This window comes from Chionomys nivalis, chromosome 16 (genome assembly GCF_950005125.1).
Source record: "Chionomys nivalis chromosome 16, mChiNiv1.1, whole genome shotgun sequence".
In the NCBI taxonomy this organism is placed as follows: Eukaryota; Metazoa; Chordata; class Mammalia; order Rodentia; family Cricetidae; genus Chionomys; species Chionomys nivalis.
Genome location: NC_080101.1, coordinates 705,676 through 732,997, shown reverse-complemented (window position 1 = coordinate 732,997; position 27,322 = coordinate 705,676). Strand labels below are relative to the sequence as shown.

At 37.4% G+C, this 27,322-nt stretch overlaps 2 protein-coding genes across 3 annotated transcripts in view; one reads left to right on the top strand and one right to left on the bottom strand.

Annotated features, from left to right (window-relative positions):
- Positions 1-2,449: 2,449 nt before the first annotated feature.
- Positions 2,450-27,206, top strand: Rmdn1 (regulator of microtubule dynamics 1). Its single transcript, XM_057790776.1, has 10 exons — positions 2,450-2,681; positions 8,007-8,121; positions 13,278-13,365; positions 14,836-14,995; positions 16,971-17,060; positions 19,681-19,736; positions 21,179-21,266; positions 22,345-22,375; positions 25,689-25,822; positions 26,368-27,206. The coding sequence occupies exons 1-10, from the start codon at positions 2,571-2,573 to the stop codon at positions 26,404-26,406; spliced, it is 912 nt and encodes a 303-aa protein (XP_057646759.1). The 5' UTR covers positions 2,450-2,570; the 3' UTR covers positions 26,407-27,206.
- Wwp1 (WW domain containing E3 ubiquitin protein ligase 1) overlaps positions 2,541-27,322 on the bottom strand; it is a 121,426-nt gene continuing 96,644 nt past the window's right edge. The window contains exons 25-26 of one of the 2 annotated variants that reach the window (XR_009058419.1): positions 5,289-5,430; positions 2,541-2,782 (exon numbers count right to left, since the gene is read on the bottom strand). Coding sequence is in view for 1 of the 2 variants with exons in the window: in XM_057790772.1 (XP_057646755.1) it covers position 2,786 (1 nt within the window). In the remaining variant the exon portion in view is untranslated. Of the gene's footprint in view, positions 2,787-5,288; positions 5,431-27,322 lie in introns of both variants that reach the window. The other variant, XM_057790772.1, reaches the window with a different exon arrangement.

Sequence of the window (27,322 nt, the reverse complement as noted above, 5' to 3'; positions counted from 1 at the left end):
TACTGGCAAAGAAAATACATGTAATGGAGCCTGCAGCTCATTGTAAGATCAAAAAGAAGACTGTAGGACTGACACCTACTGAGATGCCAGTGATGCAGGAGGAGGGGGTCAAGGAATGAAGCCAAAAGACGTGGAAAGGAGAGCAGATAGTGTGGTCTCTGTGTGCACGACAGTATACTATACCCACAAAGGATAGCAGATAGTGCAGTCTCTGTGTGAACGACAGTATACTATACCCACAACAAACTTAAGAATGGAAATACATTTCTGATGTACCTTTTATTTTCTTTTCTTACAGGGCCAGAGAACAAATCCAAGGCCTCACATATTAGCACTCTACCACCAAGCTACAGCACTAGCTCTCTACCAAACTGGTTATGCCTAACCATGGAAAACCAAATAAGATTTCCAGAAAAATTTAAGATGCTGAAGCAAATTTGAATTTCAGGTAAACAAGTTTTTCAGCATAAGTATGACCAATGAAATTTATTATTGGTGAGGTCATGAATGTAGCTGGGTTATAGATCCCTTGCCTAAGTTGCACAAAGCCCTGGATTTATTCACAACAACACAAATATACCCAGAATCCATTGTAACTGAGACATAGAAATGGAATTTCAGCATAAGCATGGCCTCCAATGGTGTATAAATATATTATCTAGCAATATTGAACTAGCCAGCAGTAGAGATAGTCTGTGGAAATGACTAGGATTTAGTAGAAGTTGAGAAAGACATACATATTTTCAATGTAATGTATTTTTATAATTTATTAAACATGAGAGTTGACAAAATTCTATGTATTTATTAAATAGGGCATGGTGTTGTAGCATATATACATATATACATGGCATAATGTTTAAATGACATGAAAGGTCTGAGCACCACATAGCAAACGGGCATCTTAACAATTTAAGGCAATAAATGTAAGTTATATTTAATTTTATTTTTGCCATCTCTAGGATACAACTGTAACGATTTCTGCACAAAAGGGGCATTGGCAGTGGAAGCTCGTCTGGTGAGGGTCAGACAAATATGACATGCATACAGATCTTACGTGGCAAGAAGGGTAAAGGGGAGGGAAGAGACTGGCCTTGGGGGGGGGAGAGACAGAGAGACAGAAGGCAGAGACCTGCTTGCCTCTTCAGAAAAACAGTCGGAAAAGAAGGGAATAGGAGGAGCTTATCTCTTTTTTTTTTTTTTTTTTTTTGGTTTTTCGAGACAGGGTTTCTCTGTGGTTTTGGAACCTGTCCTGGAACTAGCTCTTGTAGACCAGGCTGGTCTCGAACTCCCAGAGATCCGCCTGCCTCTGCCTCCCGAGTGCTGGGATTAAAGGCGTGCGCCACCACCGCCCGGCTGAGCTTATCTCTTAAAAGGATCCTTTGCACCTGCAGACAGACTACATAGTAGCAGCCTTAGGACCCTGGGCTGGCCAGGGCATTGCCTGAGTGCATCCTGCCAAGTGACAGGGGTCAGCATAATGCCTGAATCCTAACAGTAACCATGCAGGAAAGCACTAGGATATATATATGCATTTTGTTGTTATTGCTGTTGTTTTTCGAAACAGGGTTTCTCTGTGGCTTTGGGGCCTGTCCTGGAACTAGCTCTCGTAGACTAGGCTGGCCTTGAACTCACAGAGATCCACCAGACGTGCTCCACCGCCTGGCCTATCTGCATTTTTTAAATGCAGGGTTGAATAGTCACATCCTGTAATACAGGCTAGACTGGTATTCACTGAGAAACCCAGGCTGCTCTTAAATTCAAGGTAATAGTGCTAGAATTACAACAATCAACTTTTTTTTTTCTTTACCGAGACAGAATCTTTCAGAGTTCAGGCTACCCAACTCATTTTGTACCTGAGGATGGCCTTGAACTATTGGTTGTCCACCTTCCAGTGCTGGCATTATAGGCACATGCTACCACGCCAGTCTTATGCAGTGCTGAGAATTGAACCCAGGACTTCATGCAGGCTAGATTCTGAACGTCCGGCTATTGTAGGGTTCTCCCTCTTCCTAGTATTTCTTGACTCAGACCCAGTGGGGCTTTGCTTTCCTCCTCTTCTCGATGGGTTCCTCAACTTTAGTTCCCACCACCTCCAGCCTCTGAATTTTTCCACTGTCTTCCTATGTGGCACAATTTAATTCATTCAAACATTTATTTTCCAAAAGGACCATAAGTGCCAGGATTCACTTTACTTCTGAAGACTTTGGAGAATTATAGAAAAATTGCTTTTAATCACCTTTTCTTTCATGCATACATTATTGGGTCTACTTTAGAACTTTGAGTTCTGCTCTGTTAATTTACACTTTGGCCAAAGGGAGGAAAAGCTCCTGCAAAAGTTAGGACAACCGCCAGTGGCCAGAGGGCGCTCCCGCTCACCTGAGCGTGCTGCACACATGCGTGAAGTAGTCCGCTCCCCCCAACCCCCCCTCCGTCAAGCTACTTCCGGTCCTTGGATCCCGAGACCCGGAAGCTGCGGGCGTGGCGGAAGTGCCGGCCGGGAAGCTGGAGAGCGGCCATCCTGACGAGCCTCTCGCCCCGCCCCGTTTGGTCAGGCTGGTGAGCTGTCAGTGATGGCGCTGTCCTCGCGGCTGTGGCACCTTCTCCCTCTGCGGCGCGGAGCCACCCAGAGCTTCCGTCAGCTGGCGAGGACCTGGGGCAGTCGGGGACACTGTGGCTCCGAGGTAACCCGCTGTCCTGGGCCTGCCCTCTCCTTCGGCAGGGCGTCCCGGGTGGTCCTGCGTTCCGGCTAGACGTCCGTGGACGTGTGTGCTCCCTGCCCTTCCTGTCTGAAAATAGAACGGGAAGGTGAAAGACCTTTGACCGTTGAGAAAGTCACTTTCTGCCAAGCCACCGAGGGTTGCGGCACTCGGGTTATGCCCAGCATGATGGCTCAATGCTGTAGTTCTGGCTACAGAATGACTATGCAAGAGTGAATGTTACAGAGATCTTGGTGTAGGATGGGTAAGAAATATTGCTTAAACTCTAGTGGAAATGTAAGTAGGTAGATGAGTTCAAAGAATTTGACAGAATTACAGTTTCATGGTACAGGTTATGAGAAAAAAATAAAAACAAATACCCCCCCCCCAAAAAAAAAGTCAAGGAAAATTCTTTAGTTTCTAGCTGAAACAGCCTAATGGATAGTGTGAGAAATGACTGCCAAAAGAAATTTGAGGGGTAAAGGGGAAGTGAGTTATATTTTGGACAGTATTAAGAGGGCCAAGTTGGCTTTTGGATAGCTAAGCTCAGTAGGTCTGCTAATTAATTACCTTTTGAACTTTTAGCATGTAATTATTTGTTTTGTTTTGTTTTTCAGACTGGGTCTCTGTAGCTTTGGCTGGCCTGGACCTCACATAGATCCTCTTATCCTTGCCTCCTAAATGCTGGGATTAAATGCAAGCACCACCACAATTGGCTCATAAATAATTGTATTTTTCAGCCATGGTAAAATATTCAAAGTATTTAATATTACACCAAGAAGAGGCTTTGTATCCATCACAGGGAATTCTAATAGTTAAGAGGAAGATATTGTGGCAAAAATTACAAAGAAAAGGGGAAGAATTTTAACAGATTCCTTTCATCTAATGATTTTTTTAAAAACGACTCTAAAGTTGGTAAAATTAATGTTGAAGAAAAAATGTCTGAGAGCATACTTATTATAGGAAATGCTTTAAAAATTGTAATTACATTTTACATTCTGTATATGTGTTCAGATGCATGCTAGAGTGGAAAACTTGTGGAAATTTGCTTTTTCCTTTTATCCTGTGGGTCCCAGGGATTGAACTCAGATCATAAGGCCTTGGTGGCAGGTGCCTTTCTCCACTGAGTCATCTTTATGGCTCCTTCAAGAGACTTTTGTTGTTGTTGTTACTGCTTAAGAACTCATTATAAAAAGCATTACATTCCACTTTAGAGGTACAAGTGAAGTGGCATATTCTAGCTGTTGAATACATTCTTTTTTTTTTTTTTTTTTTTTTTGATTTTTTGAGACAGGGTTTTTCTGTAGTTTTTGGTCCCTGTCCTGGAGCTAGCTCTTGTAGACCAGGCTGGCCTCGAACTCACAGAGATCCGCCTGCCTCTGCCTCCCGAGTGCTGGGATTAAAGGCGTGCGCCACCACCGCCCGGCTTGAATACATTCTTAAAGTTATCAGTTTCTTGAAGGTGTCCTGGGCCTTTTATTTTAACCATAGAAACTATTTTTTTCTACATTCCCAGAGATAAATAAAGGAATAAAGGATTGCTTGATATTAATCAAACTGATCAGAACTCAGCAGATGAACTGTCAGTTTATGAATTAACAGTGAGAAATATAGTCACTCAATGGCAACATACCCCATTAAGAAAATTACATATTCAGCACAAAAAGTTGAGCATTCTAAATGTGACATTTTTCTCGAATTACAGTAGTATATACAACCTTCCTACTGTGTCATTACCTGTGGATTAGTAGGCAACTAAAATTTAATGTTATATATATTGGTCTTTTCCCCTTTTTTTTTTTTTTTTAGGCACTAACATCATGCCTATAAACCAGGCATACCGTCTCCTTAGTCCAACTTTTCTTCTCTTCCTCCTCTTTTTTTTTTAATACAAGATTTTGTGTGTACCAGGTATGTAGCTAAGGGAGACCATGAACTCCTGATCCTCCTGTGCTCACCTCCCTGAATGGTACTGTGATTAAGAGCACCGCCAAGCCCAGTTTATATGGTGATGAAGATCCAACCCAAGGCTTCTTATATATTAGGCAAGACTACAAATCGCTAACCTGTCTTTAAGAATGCATTCAGAACATGAAATGCTATTTTGTGGAGTATTCATTTTTAACAGAATATTCAAAAAATTAGAATGTGGTATATTTTCCATTTTTTAGTCTAAGTCTATATCAGAAGTTTAGATGTGGATTAAATGTGGATTCCGAGAGAATCTAGACGAGTCAGTGTTTTTTTTGTTTGTTTGTTTTTAAAAACTGAACAAGAAGGCTGGAGAGATAGCTTAGTGACAGTTGTTAAGAACACTTGATGCTCTTTCAGAGGACCCTGTTTCTGTTCCTAACACCTACATGGTGGTTTACAATCTTTGGTCACCTATACGGTGGCTTACAACCTGTGGTAACTCCAGTTCCAGAAGATCTGACACCCTCTCTGACCTTTGCAGGATCCAGGCATGCACATAGAACATACACATACTTGCAGGCAAAGCACTTATGGACTTAAAATAAAATAAATGAATCTAAAAATAAAAACAAAACAAAGAAAAAAAGAAATAACAAGGAGAATATAGCTCCCATTTACCTCAATAGGAAAAACTGAGAAGAGAGGGGTTGGTGGGAAGAATCGTGTCTTGAAATTCATAATACACTTCATATAGAGACAGACATTGAGTGATTCTCAAGTTTAGAAGGGACATCCAGGTTAGAGATAGAATGGGTCAAATCTGTGAGAGGAAATAAGAACACATACAAAACAGAGATCTAGGATTAAGCTCTAGACACATACAACAGATAAGGAGACATTGGAGATGAACTAATAAAAGAGAAGGAAGGTCTTGAGACAGGAGAAAAATCCAAGAGAATAATATTTCAAAAACTGAACTTTTTTAACAGTAACTAAACACAATGCTGGGAAAGTACATTACAAGGAAATTAGTTTTGAGTTAATGAGTATGTTCGTTATCTTAATTGTGCTGATGAAAATGGATTTTCCCAGTTTATATATATCATAAAATTGTACCTTCAAGTATGTAGTTTATTAGTGAATATTCCAGTAAAGCTAGTCTTAAAATTAGTATCAGTTCATGACTTGTCTATTTTTATTCCTATAATGATTTTTGCTAAGAGGAAATACTTGTCTATCAAATGCTGTTGATATGCCAAAGTACAATGAAAACTCAGAATTGACCACAGGAAATACAGAGTGAGCATTCTTAATTTGAAAATTGAACTTCCTAAATGCTTCAAAATTCAAGGCATTTGAGTGCCATAGAATTCGAAATTCTAACTGACTTCTTGTAACAGGTCAAAGTTAAAACACAGGCACACTAATAATATTACACAACATTATTTACAGGCTTTGTTTACAAAGATTATAAAAACCACAAATTAATTTCATGGGTATACTATGGTCCTAACCACATGATTGTTCATCATGTTTTTATAAATATTCCAAAATCTGGGAAACAAAACATCATTCATGGAGTGGTTTGGTTAAAAGTGAATTTGTAGATTGTTCATGCTTGTTCTTTTAGACTATGAAGACGAGGATCAGAAGTTCAAGGTTATTCTCAGCTACTAATGAGTTCAAGGTCAGCCTGGGCTACCAGAGATTGTCTCAAATATATAATCTATGGGTTCAAGAGAAAATAGGAGCTAGAAAGTAGAAACAGCCAAACAGGATGGGGAATGTTTTGAAAGAGTTGGGAATGGAGCCGGGCGGTGGTGGTGCACGCCTTTAATCCCAGCACTCGGGAGGCAGAGGCAGGCGGATCTCTGTGAGTTCGAGACCAGCCTGGTCTACAAGAGCTAGTTCCAGGACAGGCTCCAAAACCACAGAGAAACCCTGTCTTGAAAAACCAAAGGGAAAAAAAAAAAAAAAAAGAGTTGGGAATGGAGACTGAAATGAGATTTTAAATCAGGGGGAAGTGTGCTTTATTTTTTTCAGCTGAAATTAAACATAGATCTTACAAGTACTTTACCATTAAGTCACAAATCTGGCCAAAGGTTGTTTTCAGAAGGAAAAAAAATAGCTGGAACCTTCTAAAATCCCATCTTTAGAGGCAGAGACAGAAGGATCAAGAAGCTATTCAAGTCCAGTTTGGGCTATAAAGTGCGACCCTGTCTCCAAAATATTGAAAAAATTACAGGCTGCTTTTTAATAAAGATAGAAGTTTGTTTTCATGCTGGTCAAATGATTTGACAGAAAGGAAAAAATGCTACTGTGTCAAATAGAAGAGGGATGGAAAAGGGGAAGAGTTGTAGGAGTGACATATTTGTTTTCGTAATTGGTCAGAATTATCTGATGATGATTGTATAAACTGATTCTAAATCTTGTTGTTTGAGGCTGGGCTTCAGGTCTATTTTAGTTGGCCTTGAACTGAAACTCAGCAACTGTTTCTGAGATTGTCCTTGAATATTTTCCTGGTCCGCCTGCCTCTATCTCCTGAGTATTGGGATTATAGGCATATAATATGCTACCATACTCATATTAAATATGATCATTCATCCTCTATTTAAAAATTATGGGGTCTTTGGACAATATCCTCATTGAGAGCTGTATACATATATATATTATATTATAATTTTATATATTAAAAAAATAGGAATGATCCTTTTTTAATGACTTAATAAAATATGGACCACTCAGGTAATAAACATGAAATAAACTACTCAGGTAGTAAATCTCAGAAGTAGTGGTACTATGAACCAAGAACACACACACATATATGTGTATATATATACTGAGGTTTTACTTATTATATACATAGTGTTCTGCCTGCATGCCAGAAGAGGGCACTAGATTTCATTGTAGATGATTGTGAGCCACCATGTGGGTGCTGGGAATTGAACTCACGACCTCTAGATTAGCAGCCAGTGCTCTTAACCTCTGGGCCATCTCTCCAGCCCAGTATATATTTTTTATGTGTAGTAATTATAGATTTCAGCTTACCTGTAATTAGTATTTGTTATATGCTGGTTTATAAGATAAATGATATAATTGATAAGTTTATTATTAATATTATTCCATACAATTTGTAGTACCTCTGTCTCTATAAAAATTTCCATAATAATGTAATAGTCACTTTGTCATATTCATTCATTCATTTTGATGTTCTGGGTCTTGAAACAAGTACCTTGTGCATTTGAAGTAGTTTTACTGAGGAACTGGCAAACCATTTTTTTTTCTAGCATTTGGTAATTACTTGCTTTGGAGGTGGAAAAAAATTAATATGTTTTACTTGGGGTTGCAAATTCTTTATGATTTCTGAGTTTCACAATTTTAATATCTTTTCTCTAGGTGATAAACACTCGAACTTTCAAGAAAGGTCTTTTGTTCTCAACCTTGTCTTTTTTGGGTTTTGAAACATACCAAGTCATTTCTCAGGCTGCCGTGGTTCATGCCACAGCCAAAGGTAAGCATAAACTAAAGATCTTGAAGATTTATTCTGTGGGTGGCAGAACGTGTGACCCTGTGCCATATGCCAGAGGCTGATGTTGTGACTTCTTCTTTGGCTCTCCAACTTTTAAATTATTTTGTTTATGTATATGGGTGTTATGTCTGAATATATGTACACACAAAAAGAAGGCATAGGATTCCATAGAGGTACAGTTACAGACAGTCGTGTGCTACCATAGGGGTACTGGGAATTGAACCCAGAACCTCTGGAAGAACAGCCAGGACTCTTCACTGCTGAGCCATCTCTCTAGTCCCTCCAACTTAATATTTTTTTTTTAAAAAAACATTTATTTATTATTTATTTATTTATTATGTATACAATATTCTGTCTGTGTGTATACCTGCAGGCCAGAAGAGGGCACCAGACCCTATTACAGATGGTTATGAGCCACCATGTGATTGCTGGGAATTGAACTCAGGACCTTTGGAAGAATAGGCAATACTCTTAACCTCTGAGCCATCTCTCCAGCCCCCAACTTAATTTTTGAGACAAAGTCACTGAACCTGGATCTCTGCTTCCAAGTGCTGGGATTACAGATGTGTGATGCCCAAATCATATTTTTATATGGGTTCTGAGGATCTAAAACTAAGATCTCCATGCTTGTAGAGCAAACTCTTTATTCTCTCAGCCAAAGATTTTCAGATTTTCTCATTTGCTTATTTTTGAATGCATAATGAAACTAATAGTACTGTATGTTCTTCACTGTCAGTCAGTGATATGTATATATTTATAAAATTTAATATATATAAATAGGAATGATCCTTTTCAATGACTTAATAAAATATGGACCACTCAGGTAATAAACATGAAATAAACTACTCAGGTAGTAAATCTCAGAAGTAGTGGTACTATGAACCAAGAACAAAAATATTTTTTCTGTGTGGAAAATTCAAGCAAGCACAGACTGTATAAGAGTAAAAAGGCTGTCTTAAAGACAAAACAGTAATCCACACACTTGAGAGGCTGAGCTGGGAGAATCTAGTGTTTGAGGCCAGCTTGGGTTACACAGAGAGACTTAGTTTGAAAATTCAAACAAAAGAATTGAGTGTGTAGCACAGTGGTATTGTGCTCGCCTAGTACCAACAAGGCCTTGGGTTGATCCCCAGTACTGTTAAAACAAACAAAACAGCAAAATAAGACTTAAAAAATAGAAAGCAATAAAAATGAGCAGCAGGAAAACAGATTTCAGAGATATATTCCATAAGACAGTGATTAACTTAAGACATTTTATCTTCTTTTATATTTTGAGATGGAGTTTTACTATGTAGCTCTGGCTGGACTGGAACTCAGTATGTATACCAGGCTGACCTCAAACTCACAGTGGCCCAACTACTTCTACTCTCCAAGGTACACCCAGCTTAACTCCAAACATTGTTAAATACAATATACAGGTGAAAAGATGGAGGATGACTCTTTCAGCCAGTGTTCTGTTATCATGAACAAACAACATGACCACAGCAAGTCTTATAAAAGAAAGCATTTAATTGGATCTTGCTTACAGTTTCAGAGGTTTAGCCCATTCTCATCATGACAGGGAGCATGGGTATCACTCAAGCAGACTTGGTGCTGGAGAGGTAGCTTGAGAGTTCTACATCTGGATCCACAGGGAGCAGGAAGAGAGAAACACTAGGATCTGGCTTAGGTTTTTTTTTTTTTTTTGGGTTTTTCGAGACAGGGTTTCTCTGTGGTTTTGGAGCCTGTCCTGGAACTAGCTCTTGTAGACCAGGCTGGTCTCGAACTCACAGAGATCCGCCTGCCTCTGCCTCCCGAGTGCTGGGATTAAAGGCGTGCGCCACCACCACCCGGCTGGCTTAGGTTTTTGAACCCTTAAAGCCCACCCCCAATGACACTTCCTCCAAAAAGGCCACACCTCCTAATCCTTTTAAGTAGTGCCACTCCTGCTGACTGAGAATTCAAATATACAGGCCTATGGCGGCCATTTTTATTCAGATCACCACAGATGACTAAAGAAAAAACAGATATAGAATATATTCCAAGCCAGAAGAAAGGAAAGAAAAAGAAAATCTCTTTAGTACACTCTTGGTCTGGGAATAACAAAGGAAAGAAACAAAGACATTAGTGCTGCTGGTCTCCAAGTTGACTTCTCTTTAGACCCCTGCCCACTTCTGAGATGCCTGCCCTCGTGTAGTCCTCCATAATGAACTGGCTGGACTTCGTGACTAGTTTCAGTCCCATGGCATATTGGCACAAGTGAGAGTATGCCACTTCATACCTATTAGGGACTGTTTTCTGGGCCTCATAACAATACTTTTTTGTCTTATCAAGGTACTTGGCTTTTTGCTTGCTAGGCATACTCAACCACTGTGGATTCTAACTGAATTTTTAATTTTTTTTTAAATGTTAGTATCTGTGCTTACAACAAGGTGGTAGAAGATACCCAGTCTGACAAGAAATGAAGAAATAGTAGAACTTCAAAAAACATTTCTTTAAAATTTAAACTCTGAGACAATTAGACACTGGGCCAAGCTCCTGGAGTACAATCGAAGTAAGGGATGAGCAATAATATGAACAAAGAGGTCAAGACCATAATGGGGAAACCCACAGAATCAGCTGAGCTAGTGGGAGCTAATTGACTCCAGACTGACAACTAGGGAACCTGCATAGGACCAAACTAGGCCCTCTGAATACAGGTGACAGCGGTGTGGATTAGGCAGTATATGGGGCCACTGGCAGTGGTACCAGGATCTAACTCTAATGCATGAACTGACTTTGTGGAGCCCATTTTCTTTGGAGAGATACTTTGCACAGCGTAGGCCCTGGGGAGGGAGAGTGGTCTTGGTCCTGTCTCAAGGAGGTGATGGGACAGATTTAGTGCTTCCTAAGGGAGGCCTTACACTCTGAGGATGGGGGTGGGGTGGGGGAAGGTGAGGGGAGAGGGAGTGTTGTAAAAAGGAATGGCGGGTCGCTTCCCGCTACCCGGCTCCCTGGCTAGCTTATGTCCCAAAATAACAACACACAACTTATATTCATTTAAACACTGTCTGGCCCATTATATTTAGCCTCTTATTGGCTAACCTTCACATCTTGATTCAACCCATTTCTAATAAATCTGTATGTCACCATGAGCTCGGGACTTACCGGGGAAAGATTCAGCATGTCTGACCTGGCAGCTTTATAGCAGGCGGCTCTCTGTCTCTGCCTCCTTTCTCCCAGCATTCTGTTTTGTCTACTCCGCCTATCTAAGCTGCTGTCCTATCAAAAGGCCAAGGCAGTCTCTTTATTTAACCAATGAAAGCAACACATAGACAGAAGACCCTCCTACACCAAGTGAGGAGGAGGAAATAGGAATGGCATGTAAAAAATAATTAATAAAAAATAAACTCTTTGATTAATAAATTCACAGTACCCTCCTGCAGGTGGAAACTTACTTGTAAACTACTTAAGAGATAAGTTTGTCACAAGTGAGCAACCTAAAGGTTCTTCATGTATCACTTCCGTTTCCTTTTCACACTGTTAAAACATTCCTCAAGGATGAACAAACCAACAAATGTTCAGTACTATTAAGTTATATTTCCTAATATTTTTAATAGCATTGTTTTTTGTACTTGTGAAACACACAGAATTACTGGTGGGAAAGCTTTGCCTTAGATCTGGATGATAATGTTATCCTGATCCTTGACTGTCAGTATGCCTATTTTCCATGAATTAAGTAAGTCCTATATAAAGAAAACACAGAAGTTTGAAAATTTTGATTACCTGAGCAAACTTTTATTTTTGGTTTTGAGTCTAGCCTTTATCTGTTGAGCCATCTCTCCAGCCCGCTTGAGTATAACTTAAGGAGTATTTTGTTTTTGTATTGATGACTCTGATGTGACTGCAATTCATTTAATGAAACAAACAAAAACTAGAAAGTCAAAAGCTTCTAGAACATATACATGCCAGGTTTCATACCATTGATATTTCTTCCTTGGAAAAATTTTGCTCAAGTGTTATGAACTTGGGTGTATTCATTTTAGGTCAAGTTTAAGATTTCATTGTAGCCAGGCGGTGGTGGCACATGCCTTTAATCCCAGCACTTGGGAGGCAGAGGCAGGCGCGGATCTCTGTGAGTTCGAGACTAGCCTGGTCTACAAGAGCTAGTTCCAGGACAGGCTCCAAAGCCACAGAGAAACCCTGTCTCGAAAAACCAAAAAAAAAAAAAAAAAAAAAAAAAAAAAGATTTCATTGTATAGTTGTGTTTCTTACCTCACCTCAGGATATCAATACTCTCATACTTTAACTTGAAAGTAATTTACTCTAAAAGTTTAGGTTGTGTTATATAATGTGGTTTCTATGTCAGCGGCATAGCTTATTTTTAAATATCTCAGGATAGTTCTGAATATTAAATAAGAGAACAACCAATTTTCAGATATGTATATGTAGTGGTCTGCATGCTCCTATTTGAGTACCTATTGTGAGTCTGTAGTACTGTAACTGTATTTTTTCTTATATATCACATATAGTGTGGTTTTCAGAATTCCTTTTTAGAATCAGAAGAGATTACACATTTTTAAGGAAGGGAGGGAGGGAAGGGAGGGAGGGAGGAAAGGAAGGAAGGAAGGAATTAAGGAAGGAAGGAAGAAGGAAGGAAGAAGGAAGGAAGAAGGAAGGAAGGAAGGAAGGAAGAAAGGAAGAAGGAAGGAAGGAAGGAGGAGGAAGGAAGGAAGGAAGGAAGGAAGGAAGGAAGGAAGGAAGGAAGGAAGGAAGGAAGGAAGGAAGGAAGGAAGGAAGGAAGGAAGGAAGGAAGGAGGTGGGGACTATATATGAACATTTACCCAAGGAGGACAGAAGGGGGTGTCTGATACTCTAGCCACCAGACATGTCTACTGGGAAGCAAAAAGATTGTAGTTTCTGTGCCATGAATTCCTCATAAGGAATTACTTTTTTTTTTTAATTTTTAAACATGTATTAATCGAATTTAGTATCCTGTGTTGTCTGGGTTGTGGTCTCTGTGGTTTCAGTAGATCACTTACTATAACCATTTCATGCTTACTGCTACAGTACTTTTATCTTGATGGTTCAGAATTTCTGATGTAATGGTAGTTTCTGTGTCTGGTTTCGTTAGCATATATATCAGTGGTAATTTTTATTTTCATGTTATGCTTTGGAAGTTGAAGAAATACTTGAGCAAGCAGACTACCTATATGAAAGTGGAGAAACAGAGAAGCTTTATCAGTTGCTCACACAGTACAAGGAAAGGTAAGCTGTGTATGATTTATCTGTGTTTGAGGCTAACTCAAAAAGCTTTTGTTAACAATAAAAGGATTCTTGGTATTAAAATTTTTGTATGACATTTTTTATTCAAAGTAGTATTTCCTAGAGTTCATTTTATAGTAAATCATTATTTAAAGTAAATGATTGAAAAGTGCTATTTGAATCTCATTGATTTGTAAAGAATGTTCTTATTCTACTAGAATGTTGAAGTATTTTTTCTATTTTGCATTGGTTCATAAAAGTAACACTAAATATATGCATTTTATTATCACCCATATTTCTTGTTTTTTAAAAAAGTAATTCCTAACTGATATAAGATTTAAATGAATTTACTGGAGTTTGGGATGGTTCTGTGGCACTTCTGAATGACAGCTGTGTTTAGAGTTTTCAGAGAAACAGCAAATACTTCCATTTTCTGTTTTTAGTCCTAGACTACATGGTTAGTGTAGAATGTCAGTGTGCACTCGTTCAGAAGGTAGCGGTGGTCAATCCTATGAGTTGAATATGGCTAAATGGCATTTACTTCTGGAATATTGAGTTGCCTTCATCTACTTTTATTAATAATCTCACCCCTCCTATTCCCCTCAACTTTAGTTCCTAGGTATCTGTAGATTAAGTCTTTACTTCACTTCTTCAGTGTGTCTTCATGAGTTGGCTGTTTGGGCATTTTACATTGCTTATTTGAAAAGTAAGCTGTACACTTTTGATACCTTTATAGCTTCAAAACTTAAGTGAATGTTATTTTTCATTAACAAAGAGAAAATACAAATTAGGCTTGAACACACATATATTTAATAAAAAGTAACTTAAGGTTAAAACATTTTTATCACTTGTGATTTTTAATTATTAGTTATTTTTTTGTTTTATATGCTTGTAGTTAACTAACAGATCTTCAAGGAGTTCAGTGCCCTTACTTGATGTATGTCATACAGCATGATGGCATGGAACTTTAGTTTGAGATTGCATTTTTTCAATCATTCATTTATGTACAAATAAGTAACTATCACACATCTTTTTTGGCCAGATATATTTGGGGAAAAGGATTTGGCAGTTCCATTTTTACAGAGTATGATTCTGTCCATAAAGCTAATGTATTTTATGGTAGTATCTGAACCAGTTAGGGGTTGTATGAAGTACAATGTTAGTAAATCAAGCCTCATGTTATATGTTGAGCTTGACAAAAAGTGTTCAGAGAACTTAAATACAAAAATATTTTTTAAATAAGTTGATGTTTTAGATATTATGTATAGATAAATTAATGTTTGCAAATAATTTGGAAAATTTCAACAGATTTTAGCAACTAAGGGCTTTTATGAAAGAAAATAATAGTATTTATAATGTCCTTTATGATACTTGATATATCCTGAGTAAACCGAAAGAACTTTCATTAGTGATATGACTGCTAACAGTTTATCAATGTGAATTAAGATGGTTTCATATCTTGTCCAAAATTAGTGAGGATGCAGAGTTACTGTGGCGTTTGGCACGAGCATCACGTGACATAGCACAGCTTAGTAGGACTTCAGAAGAAGAAAAAAAAGTTTTGGTGTATGAAGCTTTAGAGTATGCAAAAAGAGCACTAGAGAAAAACGAGTCGAGTTTTGCTGCTCATAAGGTGAGTTAGTTAATAAAATGTCCTTTGAGGAAGGCTGTGTTGGTCTCTACTTACCCATTATCCCTAATTTATGTGAGGAGAAAAAATGGCTCCATTTTAAAGGACTAGAGAGGATTGCTACAGTTTTGAGTTTGAACAGGTCATCTAACTACATTAGTATGCTTGATAAAATACTTCTGTGAATGCTTATGAGTGCCTGTTCTTAAACAAATACTGGAAGTTACCAGTCTTTATCTGTAGTTCATATAGCAAGCATTTGACATACTATGTTTAATGCTGAGCATATTGGTATAAACTGTAATCTCAGCAGCTGGGGAAGCCAAGGCAGAATGGAGAGTTCCGGGGTAGTTTAGGCCACATTGTAAGACCTTGTCTGAACCAACCCATCCTCCCACCCCAATTTACACTGTGTCTTTTCCTCATTGTTTCTGGTGTATGTAGCAGTGGGAGTATAGCAATTGGAAAACTGAGAACTAACGTGATTCCCATATCTTATCTAGCTTTTGCATCTCCTGACTGGTTTTCAGTAATGCAGAGACATGGGTGGTGAGGTCAATGCCATCTTGGATTAGGATTTTTTTTAAGAAGAAAAAAAAATATTTTTAAATAGATAACAAACTATCTTTTTTCATTATACATACCAATCCAGGTTCCTATTTCATTCCCTCCTCCCATTTGCTCCACTTACCCACTCCTCAGAAAGGGTAAGGCACATTGCTTTGGGGAAGGTCTAAGGCCCTCCCTATTATATCTAAACTGAGCAAGGTATCCATTCAAAGAGAATAGGTTTCCAAAAAGCTAGTAGGTAATGTCACATCTAGAAAAAACTTGGGACAAATTGGCTAAATGTGTTGCCTATTAGCATACCAAAAAATATGCTGGCATTTAGATTCTATCAGCATCTCAAGTACCCGTTACAGAACCCATGCTGGTTCGGTTCTTAGCACCCACATGCTGGCTTGGGATCTGAAGCCCTGATCTATCCTTAGGGCACAGCACACATAGTACACAGACATACATACAGACAAAACACCCATACACATTAAATAAATCCCGTTTTTAAAACAGAGGTTTTGTGTTTGTGGTATAGTGGGTTGTCACTGAACTGTACCCCTACCCACTCATAAGAGATTACTTTATTCAATAGCTTTGATGTGTGGAAGATCTGAACAGCAAGTCAAAATCCTCTGTAACCCTTCTAATGAACTGAATTTGTACAACTGGATAACAAGAGAGATTAAATGATAGTAGTCAATAGAGAGGTGTGTATATGTGTCTATTTTAAAATGTGTCATTTTATTTCCAGTAAACATGTCAGGACACAGATTTATATGATTTTATTTTGTGTATTGGGATCCTATAGCTATAGCTCACAGGAATGCAATAGGAAACTGTTGTATGCACAGAATTCAAAGGCAGGTCCTTCTGATCCCCAAGAAAAATTAACTCAATTGCTCTGAGTCTCCACGAATATTTTTTACTGCGGACATTTTTTCCCCTACACTACTCTAAATCTTCTGAGTTTATGAAGTTTAGATATTTTAAGTTTAGTTCTTGGTAGAGAAACTCAGATAGTCCCAGTTTGGGTCCATTGTTCAACAGTGGCTATGAAGGTGATATCATAGCTAGCAGCTGTGACTCTAATACAGCCAGCCATGCAGATGTAGAAAAAGGAGATGAGAAGACAATGAGTCATCCAGTTACAACCTATATTCAGATGTTATTTCTCTATTATATTGGTAGTTGTTTTAGATTTCACCACTTACTACCTTGTATTATCACTGTGTGTCCTAGCCTTTAGTTCCTAGTGACCATGTCTGGTTTCATTTGTACCTTTTGTTTTTAAGTCATCATTATGCTCAGTAACATTTTGCTAAATGAGAATAAAAACTGAAGAGTACTCATGTAATTTTTTATTTGCATTAGATGGAATATTAAGAACAGTATTCTCACTTTTTATTTTTCCTACTTTTAGTGGTATGCAATCTGCATTAGTGATGTTGGAGACTATGAAGGCATCAAGGTTAAGATTGCAAATGCATACATTATCAAGGAACATTTTCAGGTACTGATTTAAGTTCATGAATTTTAAAAGTCAAGTGTTTTTCTGATTGGTTTGATTTAGTTACCAATTATTGTATACAGAACATGTTACTGCATACTTGTAACTTCTTGAAAGGCATAGGCATGAGATTACTAAGCCTAGGAGTTAGAGGCCTACACGAGGAAACAGAACAAGACCTATTTCATTTTAGAAAGCACATCCAAAGCCCAGTGGGATAGAGCAATAATCATTATTTTTTCCCACTTTTCTGGGTAAATTTTATGTATTAGGGCTTCTGCCTTGCTTGAAGAGCAATGGCATAGCGATAGAGCTATGGCTATTTTTATGCTTTATTTAGTTAGGACTGAGTGATTCAAAATGGCCTCTCATCTATCTTAGTTCCTTCTTCCTTGTCCTGTTGTTTAGGGATCTACCCCAAGCTTCTCTACAATGAGAGATGGCCTTCCAGAGTGAATGCTCCAAAAGAAAAGTTTCCAGCGTGCAAAGTTTTTCAAACCATTTGTAGCACAATTAATAACATTGTATTGAATTTAAAAATTTGGTATCTGTAGTGGCACATGCCTTTAATCCACATACGTAGAAGCAGAGATAGCCAAATGTCTGTGAGTTCAAGACCATTCTGAGTGACACTGTCACAAACAAACAAACAAACAAACAAACAGAGATTAAGTCGGTTTCTCTGGAAGGTTTTGAATGCTCAATGGTTAAAATATAACAGTCTAATCAAGCTGCTACAACTTTCTTAGTTGTAATAATTTTGTTCAAGATTATGCTATGTGTATTTTATGTTCAAATTTCCCCCTAAAGTTAATTTACTTGTTTTAGTAATTTTTGTTCATTGGTAAAAATTACATATAAATCTATATATTTCATATTCTATGTGTACACTATTTCATTATTCTTACACAGAGAACAAATCTACACAGAAGTGTCCAGCATTTAAAAATCTTTTATTATTGTAGATCCTCTCAAAACTATACTGGAACAACAGCACAGGTAGGGATAAGCTGGGCATGCTACTCAGCAACTCCTCTGAAGCTGACAGCTAGAAGTCCCAGTTTCTAGCTTATATAATTATTAGAGAAAAATAACATTGGACTAGGAATCAGGACACCTAGCTTCTTACACAAGCATCATTACATTTTACAATTTATTTACATGTCCTATATTTTAAAATATCTGAATTAAGATTGTACCATAGAGCCGGGCGATGGTGGCGCATGCCTTTAATCCCAGCACTCGGGAGGCAGAGGCAGGCGGATCTCTGTGAGTTCGAGACCAGCCTGGTCTACAGAGCTAGTTCCAGGACAGGCTCCAAAGCCACAGAGAAACCCTGTCTCGAAAAAAACCAAAAAAAAAAAAAAAAAAAGATTGTACCATAGAATTAGTGTTACCTTATAATATAAATTGGAAGTAGCATTGTTTGTTTTTCTTTAATATGAGTGTTCAGTGGTTAAGAGCACTGGTTGTTCTCCCAGAGGACCTGGGTTCAATTCCCAACACCCACATGGCAGCTTACAACTGTCTATAACTGCAGTTCTAGGGGACCCAATACCCTCACACAGAAATTCATGTAAGCAAAGTACCAATGAATATAAAATACAAATAAATTATAGAAAAAAGTGTTTTGCTTGTACATGCATACAGTGCTGAGAGGTCAGAAGAGGGTGTCAGAACCCCTGGAACTGTAGTTACAGATAGTTGTGAGCTGCCACAGGGGTATTGAGAACCAAACCTAAGTCCTCTGCAAGAGCAGCATATGCTTTTAACTGCTGAACCATCCCTCCAGCTCTGGAAGCAGTATTTTTATTCCTTTTCAAATGGTATATATAATAATTTTGTTCCATATTGAGGGGGGTTTGATAACAGGAAGACTTTTCTTCAATATTAAATTTGACAAAAGGACTTATTTATCCTTCCTTTTAAAGAAACAGTAAAAACTGTACTTTATTAAACTTTTCAAAATTAGGTTAATTTGTATGTTTTATGGGTTTTCCCACCTCCTAAACAGATTTCTGAAACTATATCTTTAGTATGTCTTTAATATTGTACTAGAACAATTTTAACCAATAAAGAATATGGGGATGAGGAGATGGCTGTCAAAATATTTGCCATGCAACCCTGAGTACCTAAGCTCAGCATCCATGCAAAATGCTAGGTGTGGGGCAAGAGGATCCTGGGAGCTTGCTGGCGGTCTATAGTCAGGGAGCTCAAGGTTTGATAAAAGACCTGTCTTTAAAAACAAGGTGGAGAATAATTGGAGAGACATCTGGCTTTAATGTCTCATGTAAACACACACAAGGGAGGGGGAAGTGAAGAGAGGGAGAATGTATCCTGAAGGAAGTGCTCTTCTTGATTACAGTGTAGGTTTGGGGCTAGAGAGATGGCTCTGTGGTTGAGAGTGCTAAGACCACTTTCCCAAAGACCTGAGTTCATTTCCAGCACCCACATTAGGTGGTTCCAGCTCCAATGGCCCAGCACCCTCTTCTAGCTCCCATGGGTACCTGAAGATATGTGGCATTTATTCATACAGAAACACACACACAAATACATCTTTAAAATACAGGTTTATACTTTTCTTTTTTTAATTCACTGCTTCTTTGATTTTATTTCTTAACAGAAAGCAATTGATCTGAACCCTAAAGATGCTACTTCAATTCACCTTATGGGTATTTGGTAAGAAAATTTCAATAATGTTTCTGTCCTATTTAGTGTGATCTTATTTTATACTATGTATAAGCAATATTTTATTTTACTTATAAGCAAAATAAACTACATAAAAATACCACTAACAGAATTGAGAATTAAGTCACTGAATAGCACTTGTATATGTATCACTAAAATGTAATAAACATAGGCAGACATGGTGGCACAAGCCTGTAATCCCAACACTTTGATAATGGCAGGAAGATCAGGAGTTGAGGTTCATCTTCACCTTACATAGTGAGTTCAGGGCAGCATGGTTCACATGAGACCCCGTCTCAAAACCCTCTTTTCACCACCAGGAAAATTAAAACCCCAAGAAAACTAAAAAAAAAAAACTTTAAGATTTTTTTCTATAGGCCTTTAATTTCCTTTCTTGGAAAAGACCTCATTTACAATTCTAAGTAAAACTGCATTCTTATAGGAGGTCTTTGTACCTTCAAATCATCAGATTGAGATTTGATTATTCTGGAGAACTGTGTATTCTTTCTTCCAGTTTCAATGTGATCTTGTGTCCAATATGAGGTATTATTTTGCTGGTATGAGGGCATACAAATGTTTTATGTTTTTGCTGGCATAAAAGTCTACCAAAGTCTTTTACAAAAGAAATACTTTTCAGATTAAACTACTCACTGAAGAGTAATAATTATTTAAGGACAGCTATTTAGCCAGTAAGCAAACGTGATACAATCTATGCTTCAAGGAGTTCAGTCCCTAGTCAAAGATCCCCAATGGCTGGTTTTTGTCCTACCTCAAAAACCTGTCATTATTTTTGGAAGCTAATTATTTACTTCACTCTTTTTAAATAAATTACCAGCAATTATTGTTATTCATGTATAGTACACTGAGTTTTGTTATTTAAAAATATTCTGAATTTTCTTATTTCAAAACTAATAGTAAGCCAGGCATAAGCCCTCAAGATGAGGCAGAAAGATTAGGAGTTCATGGCTAGCCCCGGGGTAGCACGTCTCAAAAGAAAACTTAAAACAAATTGTAGGGCCAGGTGGTGGTGGCGCACATCTTTAATTCCAGGAGGTAGAGGCAGGCGGATCTTTGTGAGTTCGAGACCAACCTGGTCTACAGAGGGAGTTCCGGGACAGGCACCAAGGCTACACACAGAAACTCTGTCTAAACAAACCAAAAAAAAAAAAAGAAAAGAAAAGAAATTAGATTATAATAATCATCCTGTCACAAAATGACTCAACTACTAAGTCAGGTCAGTTTCTAGAAAATATGAATTTTATGAATATGAATTAAATATGAATATTAAATATGAATATTAACCAACCATGTATCATGTAACATTCAAATTATTTAAAATTGTAATATTCCTTTTATAAAGTTTATTAAGATGTTTGTTCTGTGGGTAAAAAAAGATACAGTTTGAATGTAATTAATACTATATTCTTCTGTAGGTGCTATACATTTGCTGAAATGCCTTGGTATCAAAGAAGAATTGCTAAAGTGCTGTTTGCAAATCCTCCTAGTTCCACCTATGAGGAGGTAGTGTGATGTCCTTTGTTAAGTTAGTACTGATTTCTTAACTGCAGTACCATTCTTCAGTGTCCACACATATGGAGATCTGATTCTATGAGGGACTTGAGCAAGTTTCTAATGATCCAATTCAACAGTATCTCAAAGACTTAATACTTACTGTCCAGGACTGGTGAGTGCTTTTTTTCTTCTTATTTAGGTGAGTGGCTGATGATTCTGTTATGCTGTCAGTTAAAGTACCTCATGGCTAAAACAGACCTCCATTTTCTATTTGTAATAGCAAGTCATTTAGAGAAATGAAGAACATGTAAGAATTGACTTAAAAAAATCTTGATTCTGAAAGGTTCCTCATATTTTAAAGGCCTATATAAATAAAATTAGAAAATAATTTGTACATAGACTTTCAAGCCCCCAGCCCCCGGCCCATCCTTTGGATGCTAGGGTTTGAACCAGGGTCCTACCTACTGATCTACCTTCCTAGCTTATTAGATGAAAATCTTGAGTTTACTTAGTCACTTAATTTTCAAAATGTAAGGAACTTGCCAGTTTTAAAAAAAAAAATTATCCTAGTATTTCGTCTCTTGTAGTAAGGAGCAATTGTTGTTTGCCCTTAGGAATCTATGATATTCAGTTACATTTGTTTCCATTCCCAGCCAAAAACAAACCACACACCACACACACACACACACACACCCCTCACGAAGTATAAGCAGTGAGTGAATTCACCATTTAATCATATCAGCTTGTGTCAGAAGCGTGACTGTCATGATTTAAGACAAAGTTAACTGCTGAATTCCACATAATCAGTTCCTTACCTTTGTGACAGAATGGTTTGCTACAAACTCTTAAGTAGCAACCAGGTAATTTCTAGAAGTGATTTTCATTATTAAAATTTAGTTTTAGATTATTTAATGGTGTTATATTAAGCCTATATTAATCTTACTACTGAATTTATCACTTATCTTAATAATCATTTACTTTCTGACACTATTAACAGTAAGAATAACTCTTAGAGAAAATCTGGTTTTTTTTTAAGTTATTGAATCTAATTCTTTCCATACTGTTTTACTCTTTGTATTCTTAACAGGCCTTGAAATACTTTCACAGGGCAGAACAAGGTAAAATCCTTTTACTTCAACTACTCATATAATATTGTCTCGGTGCTGACTATGTCATAGAAACTTTTAAATCAAGATAAGTATATTTGCTTGTAGTGAGGAACTGTGGGCCTCTTCCCACAGCCCGGCTCATGGCTGCCTGGCTAGCTTATGCCCCAAAATAACAACACACAAACTCTATTCATTTAAACACTGCTTGACCCATTTCTGTTCATGTGTGTAGTACCCCAAGGTGCGCTTACCGGGAAGATTCTAGCCTACGTCCATCCTGGGTCAGAGCTTCATTGCATCTGCTCTGGAGAGGAGAGCATGGCATCTGTCTCTCAGAGGAGCTGCCCTGCATCTGCCCGGGAGAGGGGAGCATGGCGTCTGCTCCAGAGAGCAGAGCTGTCGAGTCTGAGCTCACTTCCTCTTCCTCCCAGCATTCTGTTCTGTTTACTCCACCCACCTATGTTTTAACCTATGAGGGCCAAGCAGTTTCTTTATTACTTAACCAATGAAATCAACAGATTGATATATGACACTCCCACATCATTTGCTGTGTCTTTCACACTGGATAATAAATAAAAAAATTTTCCTTGCATGTATATTGTGCACCACATATGTGTCTGGTCCCCTCAGGGCTGGAGTTAACACAGGTGTGAGCTGCCATCTAGTGCTGGGATTGAACCCAGGTCCACTGGAAGAGTAGTGATCTCACCAAGAGTCCTCTCTCCAGCCTCAATTTTGATCTTATTTTTTAAAGTAAGGATCACCTATATCAGAATTGCACTTGAATTCAGAGTTCCAATTCTAGAATGTTCTCTTCAGTTAAGGTAATTTTTTAATGAGACTTACACAAATTATCTAACTTGATATTTTATAGAGACACCTAAATGAAAACTATTTTTTTGGATGTTACAGTATATTGTATTTCATTGTAAAAGAATTCAATGTTCTTCTTACTTTGACTTTTAAAAAATGGCTACTACTTTAAAACTGTTGCTTACCTGTCCTACATGTTATCCCCTTAAAAAAATACTGGAACTGTGGTTGTAACTCAATGGCACGTGCTTTGCTGACATACCTCAGTTCAGTCCCCAAAACTAGAAGAACTAAGAAAGAGACTCAAGTGTCCGTCACCAAGTGTATCATAAAAGTCACTCCAAATATATAGCTCAAGCTGGCCTCAAAGTACTAATCCTCCAGCCTCAGCTTCGAAACATTGGAATTTCATAGGTATGTGACACCCACAATTCCTTATAACAGAAAACTAAGATTTACTTTTTAATTTGAGGTCTCATATATAGAAACTTAAGCAATTTAGTGATAACTTTAAAAGCTTTAAATAACTGTTTGAATGTTAAATATTTCTAACTCAAAGTTTCACTCACTGCTCATTTTATTGGTATTCTTACTGATCATATGACTATGAACTGATCATATCCATGAATATGAATCTAAGAATGAAATTATCTCAAAGGGGTTTGAAACTGTAATTCTAAAGCAAAAATTAGACCTTAAGATGAGGTTTGGCAGTCCTGAATGAAGATGTACTCCTCTGTTCATGGAGTCAAATCCTTGGTAATTTCAGTTGCACATAAGATTTTATATGAGCAGTCCCTTTCTCTAAGTAAAAGGATGCCTAGTTCTGGGCCAGAAGTCCCTCCCATGTTGTATGTCGTTCATACCTCCCGTATCAGCCTCCTTATTTTGCCGTTCATGTGTTTAAGGCTGTGTGTGTGGGTAGATGGCTTTTTTTTTTTTTTGCTTTTTAGTTCATGATTATATTTCTATTGCTTCACATATGATACGTGGCTGACTTCCTGGATGGGGAAGTAGATAAATATAAATCATCATACTTAACCTTAAAATGTTTTAATCGGCTGGGTGGTGGTGGTGCACACCTTTAATCCCAGCATTTGGGAAGCAGAGGCAGGTGGATCTCTGTGAGTAAGGCCAGCCTGGTCTACAAATAGAGTTCCAGGACAGCCAGGACTGCTACAATGAGAAACCCTGTCTTGAAAAACAGAAACAAAAACAAAATGTTTAAATCAAAGAAATTAAATGACTGAGTTTTAAGCCTATGCAGTTAATCATAAGATACACCCAGGAAAAAGTAGGCTTTGTTCTTTTTTAACCCTAAAGCCTGGTATGTGCTAGGCATGTGTTCTATTACCAAGCTCCATGCTTGGCCTCAGAAAGCCAAGGTTATTAGGAGGAAATTAAGTAAGTTAGAACTGAGTGAGGTGGTGCATGCATGTTGTCACCAGCACATAGGAGGCTGAGGAACTGTGCCATTGAGTTACAATGAATTATTAAATTCCAGGCTCACTTGGACATGCAGAAGAACTTCTCTCTCGTTTTCAAAAAAAAAAAAAAAAAGCGAGAGGATTCTTTTATAATTTCATTCATAGACTTCTTAAAAAGTTATTTTTTATTTAACATATAATTGTACATTTTGGAGCATTGGCAATTCAATATATTTATACATGATGTAATTACCAAATCAAAGCAGTTAGCTCCATTTCAAGCATATATCATCTTTGTACTGGGAAGTACTGAAGCTTGTAAATCTTCTAAAAATATATAGTAAATTGTTAAAAAAAAAAAAACCATTTCCATACTTTTGTGACCTCCTACCCATTCTCCATCTCTTTCCCTTCCCAGTTTCTGATAACCACTTTTCTACTCTGACATTCCTTGAACCTGTCTGCACTTTTCTTTCAACCGAGAATATTCTCTACCTTATCTGTTAAAATCCTCTTCATCCTCCAAGATGCCTATCTCTCAGTTAGTTGTTCTTTTTTAATGTGACCTCTTGCAGCATATTAGCTTATATCTGGCAAAGCATTTAATTGTGCTCATATTTTCCTCTCTGTGCCTAGGTATAGGAGATATTTAGCAAACTGATCAGATTTATGTTAACCATGATTTTATTCATGTATTCCTTCTTTTACTGAATAGATGCACTAAGTATGTTACTTTCCCTACACTGTTCTAAGCAACTGAAATACAATAAGGATGGGTGGTTTAAAAAGAAAATGGTTTTTATATAGTTCATGTTCTAACAGATAACAAATAATTCTTTTTTTTCAAATAATTAATTCTTAAAGTGAGACCTTGGTATAGTAATGTACAGAGTCTGTAAGTATATTCAATACATCATCATTTTAGGTTTTTTTAAGATAACATTTGAACAAAAGAATTGTATTAGCCTAATCATTGTTTAACCACACAATTTTATTAGAATTTAGACCAAAAAAATTTAAACCTATAAAAGTAAAAACACTATTTCTCTGGAGCTGACTTTGTTTCTCCTCCTTATTTATAGTGGATCCAAACTTCTACAGCAAAAACTTGCTGCTGTTAGGAAAGACATACTTGAAACTAAACAACAAAAAGCTTGCTGCTTTCTGGCTGGTAAAAGCCAAGGGTTATCCAGCACACACAGAGGAAGATAAACAGGTAAAATATCTGTAATAAAAGCAGATAGGCTTTCATTGAAGCATTAGTAAATAAATGAACTGAGAACTTCTATAAAAGCATCATTGTTTAAATGCATAGTATTGTGGAAAGTACAAGTGCCTTTTTTTTATTTACCTTTACAATTAAACATGAGAACTCTTTAGTTACTATCACCAAATGTTCTAAGTTGCTTGCTGCAGTATAGATGATATATATATATATATATATATATATATATATATATATATGAAAAGATGTAATTTCTAAAACATAAAAGTCATCTCAGTCAGAGGTGCTTACCTAATATGCACAAAGACCTAGTTCAATTTCTGACACTGGGGAAGTGGGGCTGGGGTGGGTGTTGGATGGTTAACGGATATGAACTAGAGTTTCTTTGGAGTGTCATCTTATCACAAGAGACTTTATTCTTACCATGTCCGATCTTTGTTATCTTGAAACTCTTAGAAACCAGTGTATTTTATCAACTTCAGTTTTATGAGTTAGACTACACTTATTAATATGTAATGTGTTTTTTTTCACTTTAGATACAGACAGAAGCTGCTCAGTTGCTTACAGGTTTGTGACAAGAACTGAGAACTTTTTGGAGAAGGCACCAATCTACCTAACACTTTGTATTTCATTGATTTATAAAGATGATACATTAACCATAATGATTCTATGGCTCCCCCCCCCAGTTCTTTTATGTTTAACCATTTTTCAGAATAAATGGACAAAATTCTGGGTTTCTTCACAATTAAAAGTGTAAAAGAAACTGTCTCATTACCTACAAGTGGCAGCAGTACATTTCCCTGGTTCAGACAAATATTTTCAATTTAGAACACCAACAGGAAAAAATGGTACAGGATATGTAAGTGTTCATCACACCAGGATGAGAGGTTTCCAAAAGAAGGCTTTCTAAACAGATGGCATATGAGGGAATGGTTTGCATCTTGTAATTGACTGAAAGTTGCTGTCTTGGAGAAAAGGTGAAATGAAAGGTGTTTATGATGTTGAGGGCTCCTGGCATACAGAACTTAAGTAATGTGTCTTAGAAAGCCAGCCCGAATAAGGAAAAATAGTATGGAACAATTTGCCTTTTGAAATGTGTTATAACTTCATAGATGGGTTGAATTTGTCACTTGGCAAACTGTTATCCTTTATAGAATGTTGGGTCACAGATCTCAGGGTGAGAAGGAAATAGAGTATTCAATAGGCAGGGTACTATCACTTGAGTCTAAGGCGCCACCATGGCAGACTTACATGTTGTAACAATTGAAGCTTGGATGCCACTTCACTTACACAGAATGAATGTGAAGACTGTATATGTATACCACCCCCCAAGATATGAGAATTGTAATGTTTTAATAAATTACAGCAAAATGTGTAGGTGTCTGCTGTTCCTGTTTTACTATGTAAACTTTCAAGCATAAATATTGGAAGTACACTCTGTACTTAGATTTAAGGTATCAATATTTTGTTATATCCTATTTTTGTATATCT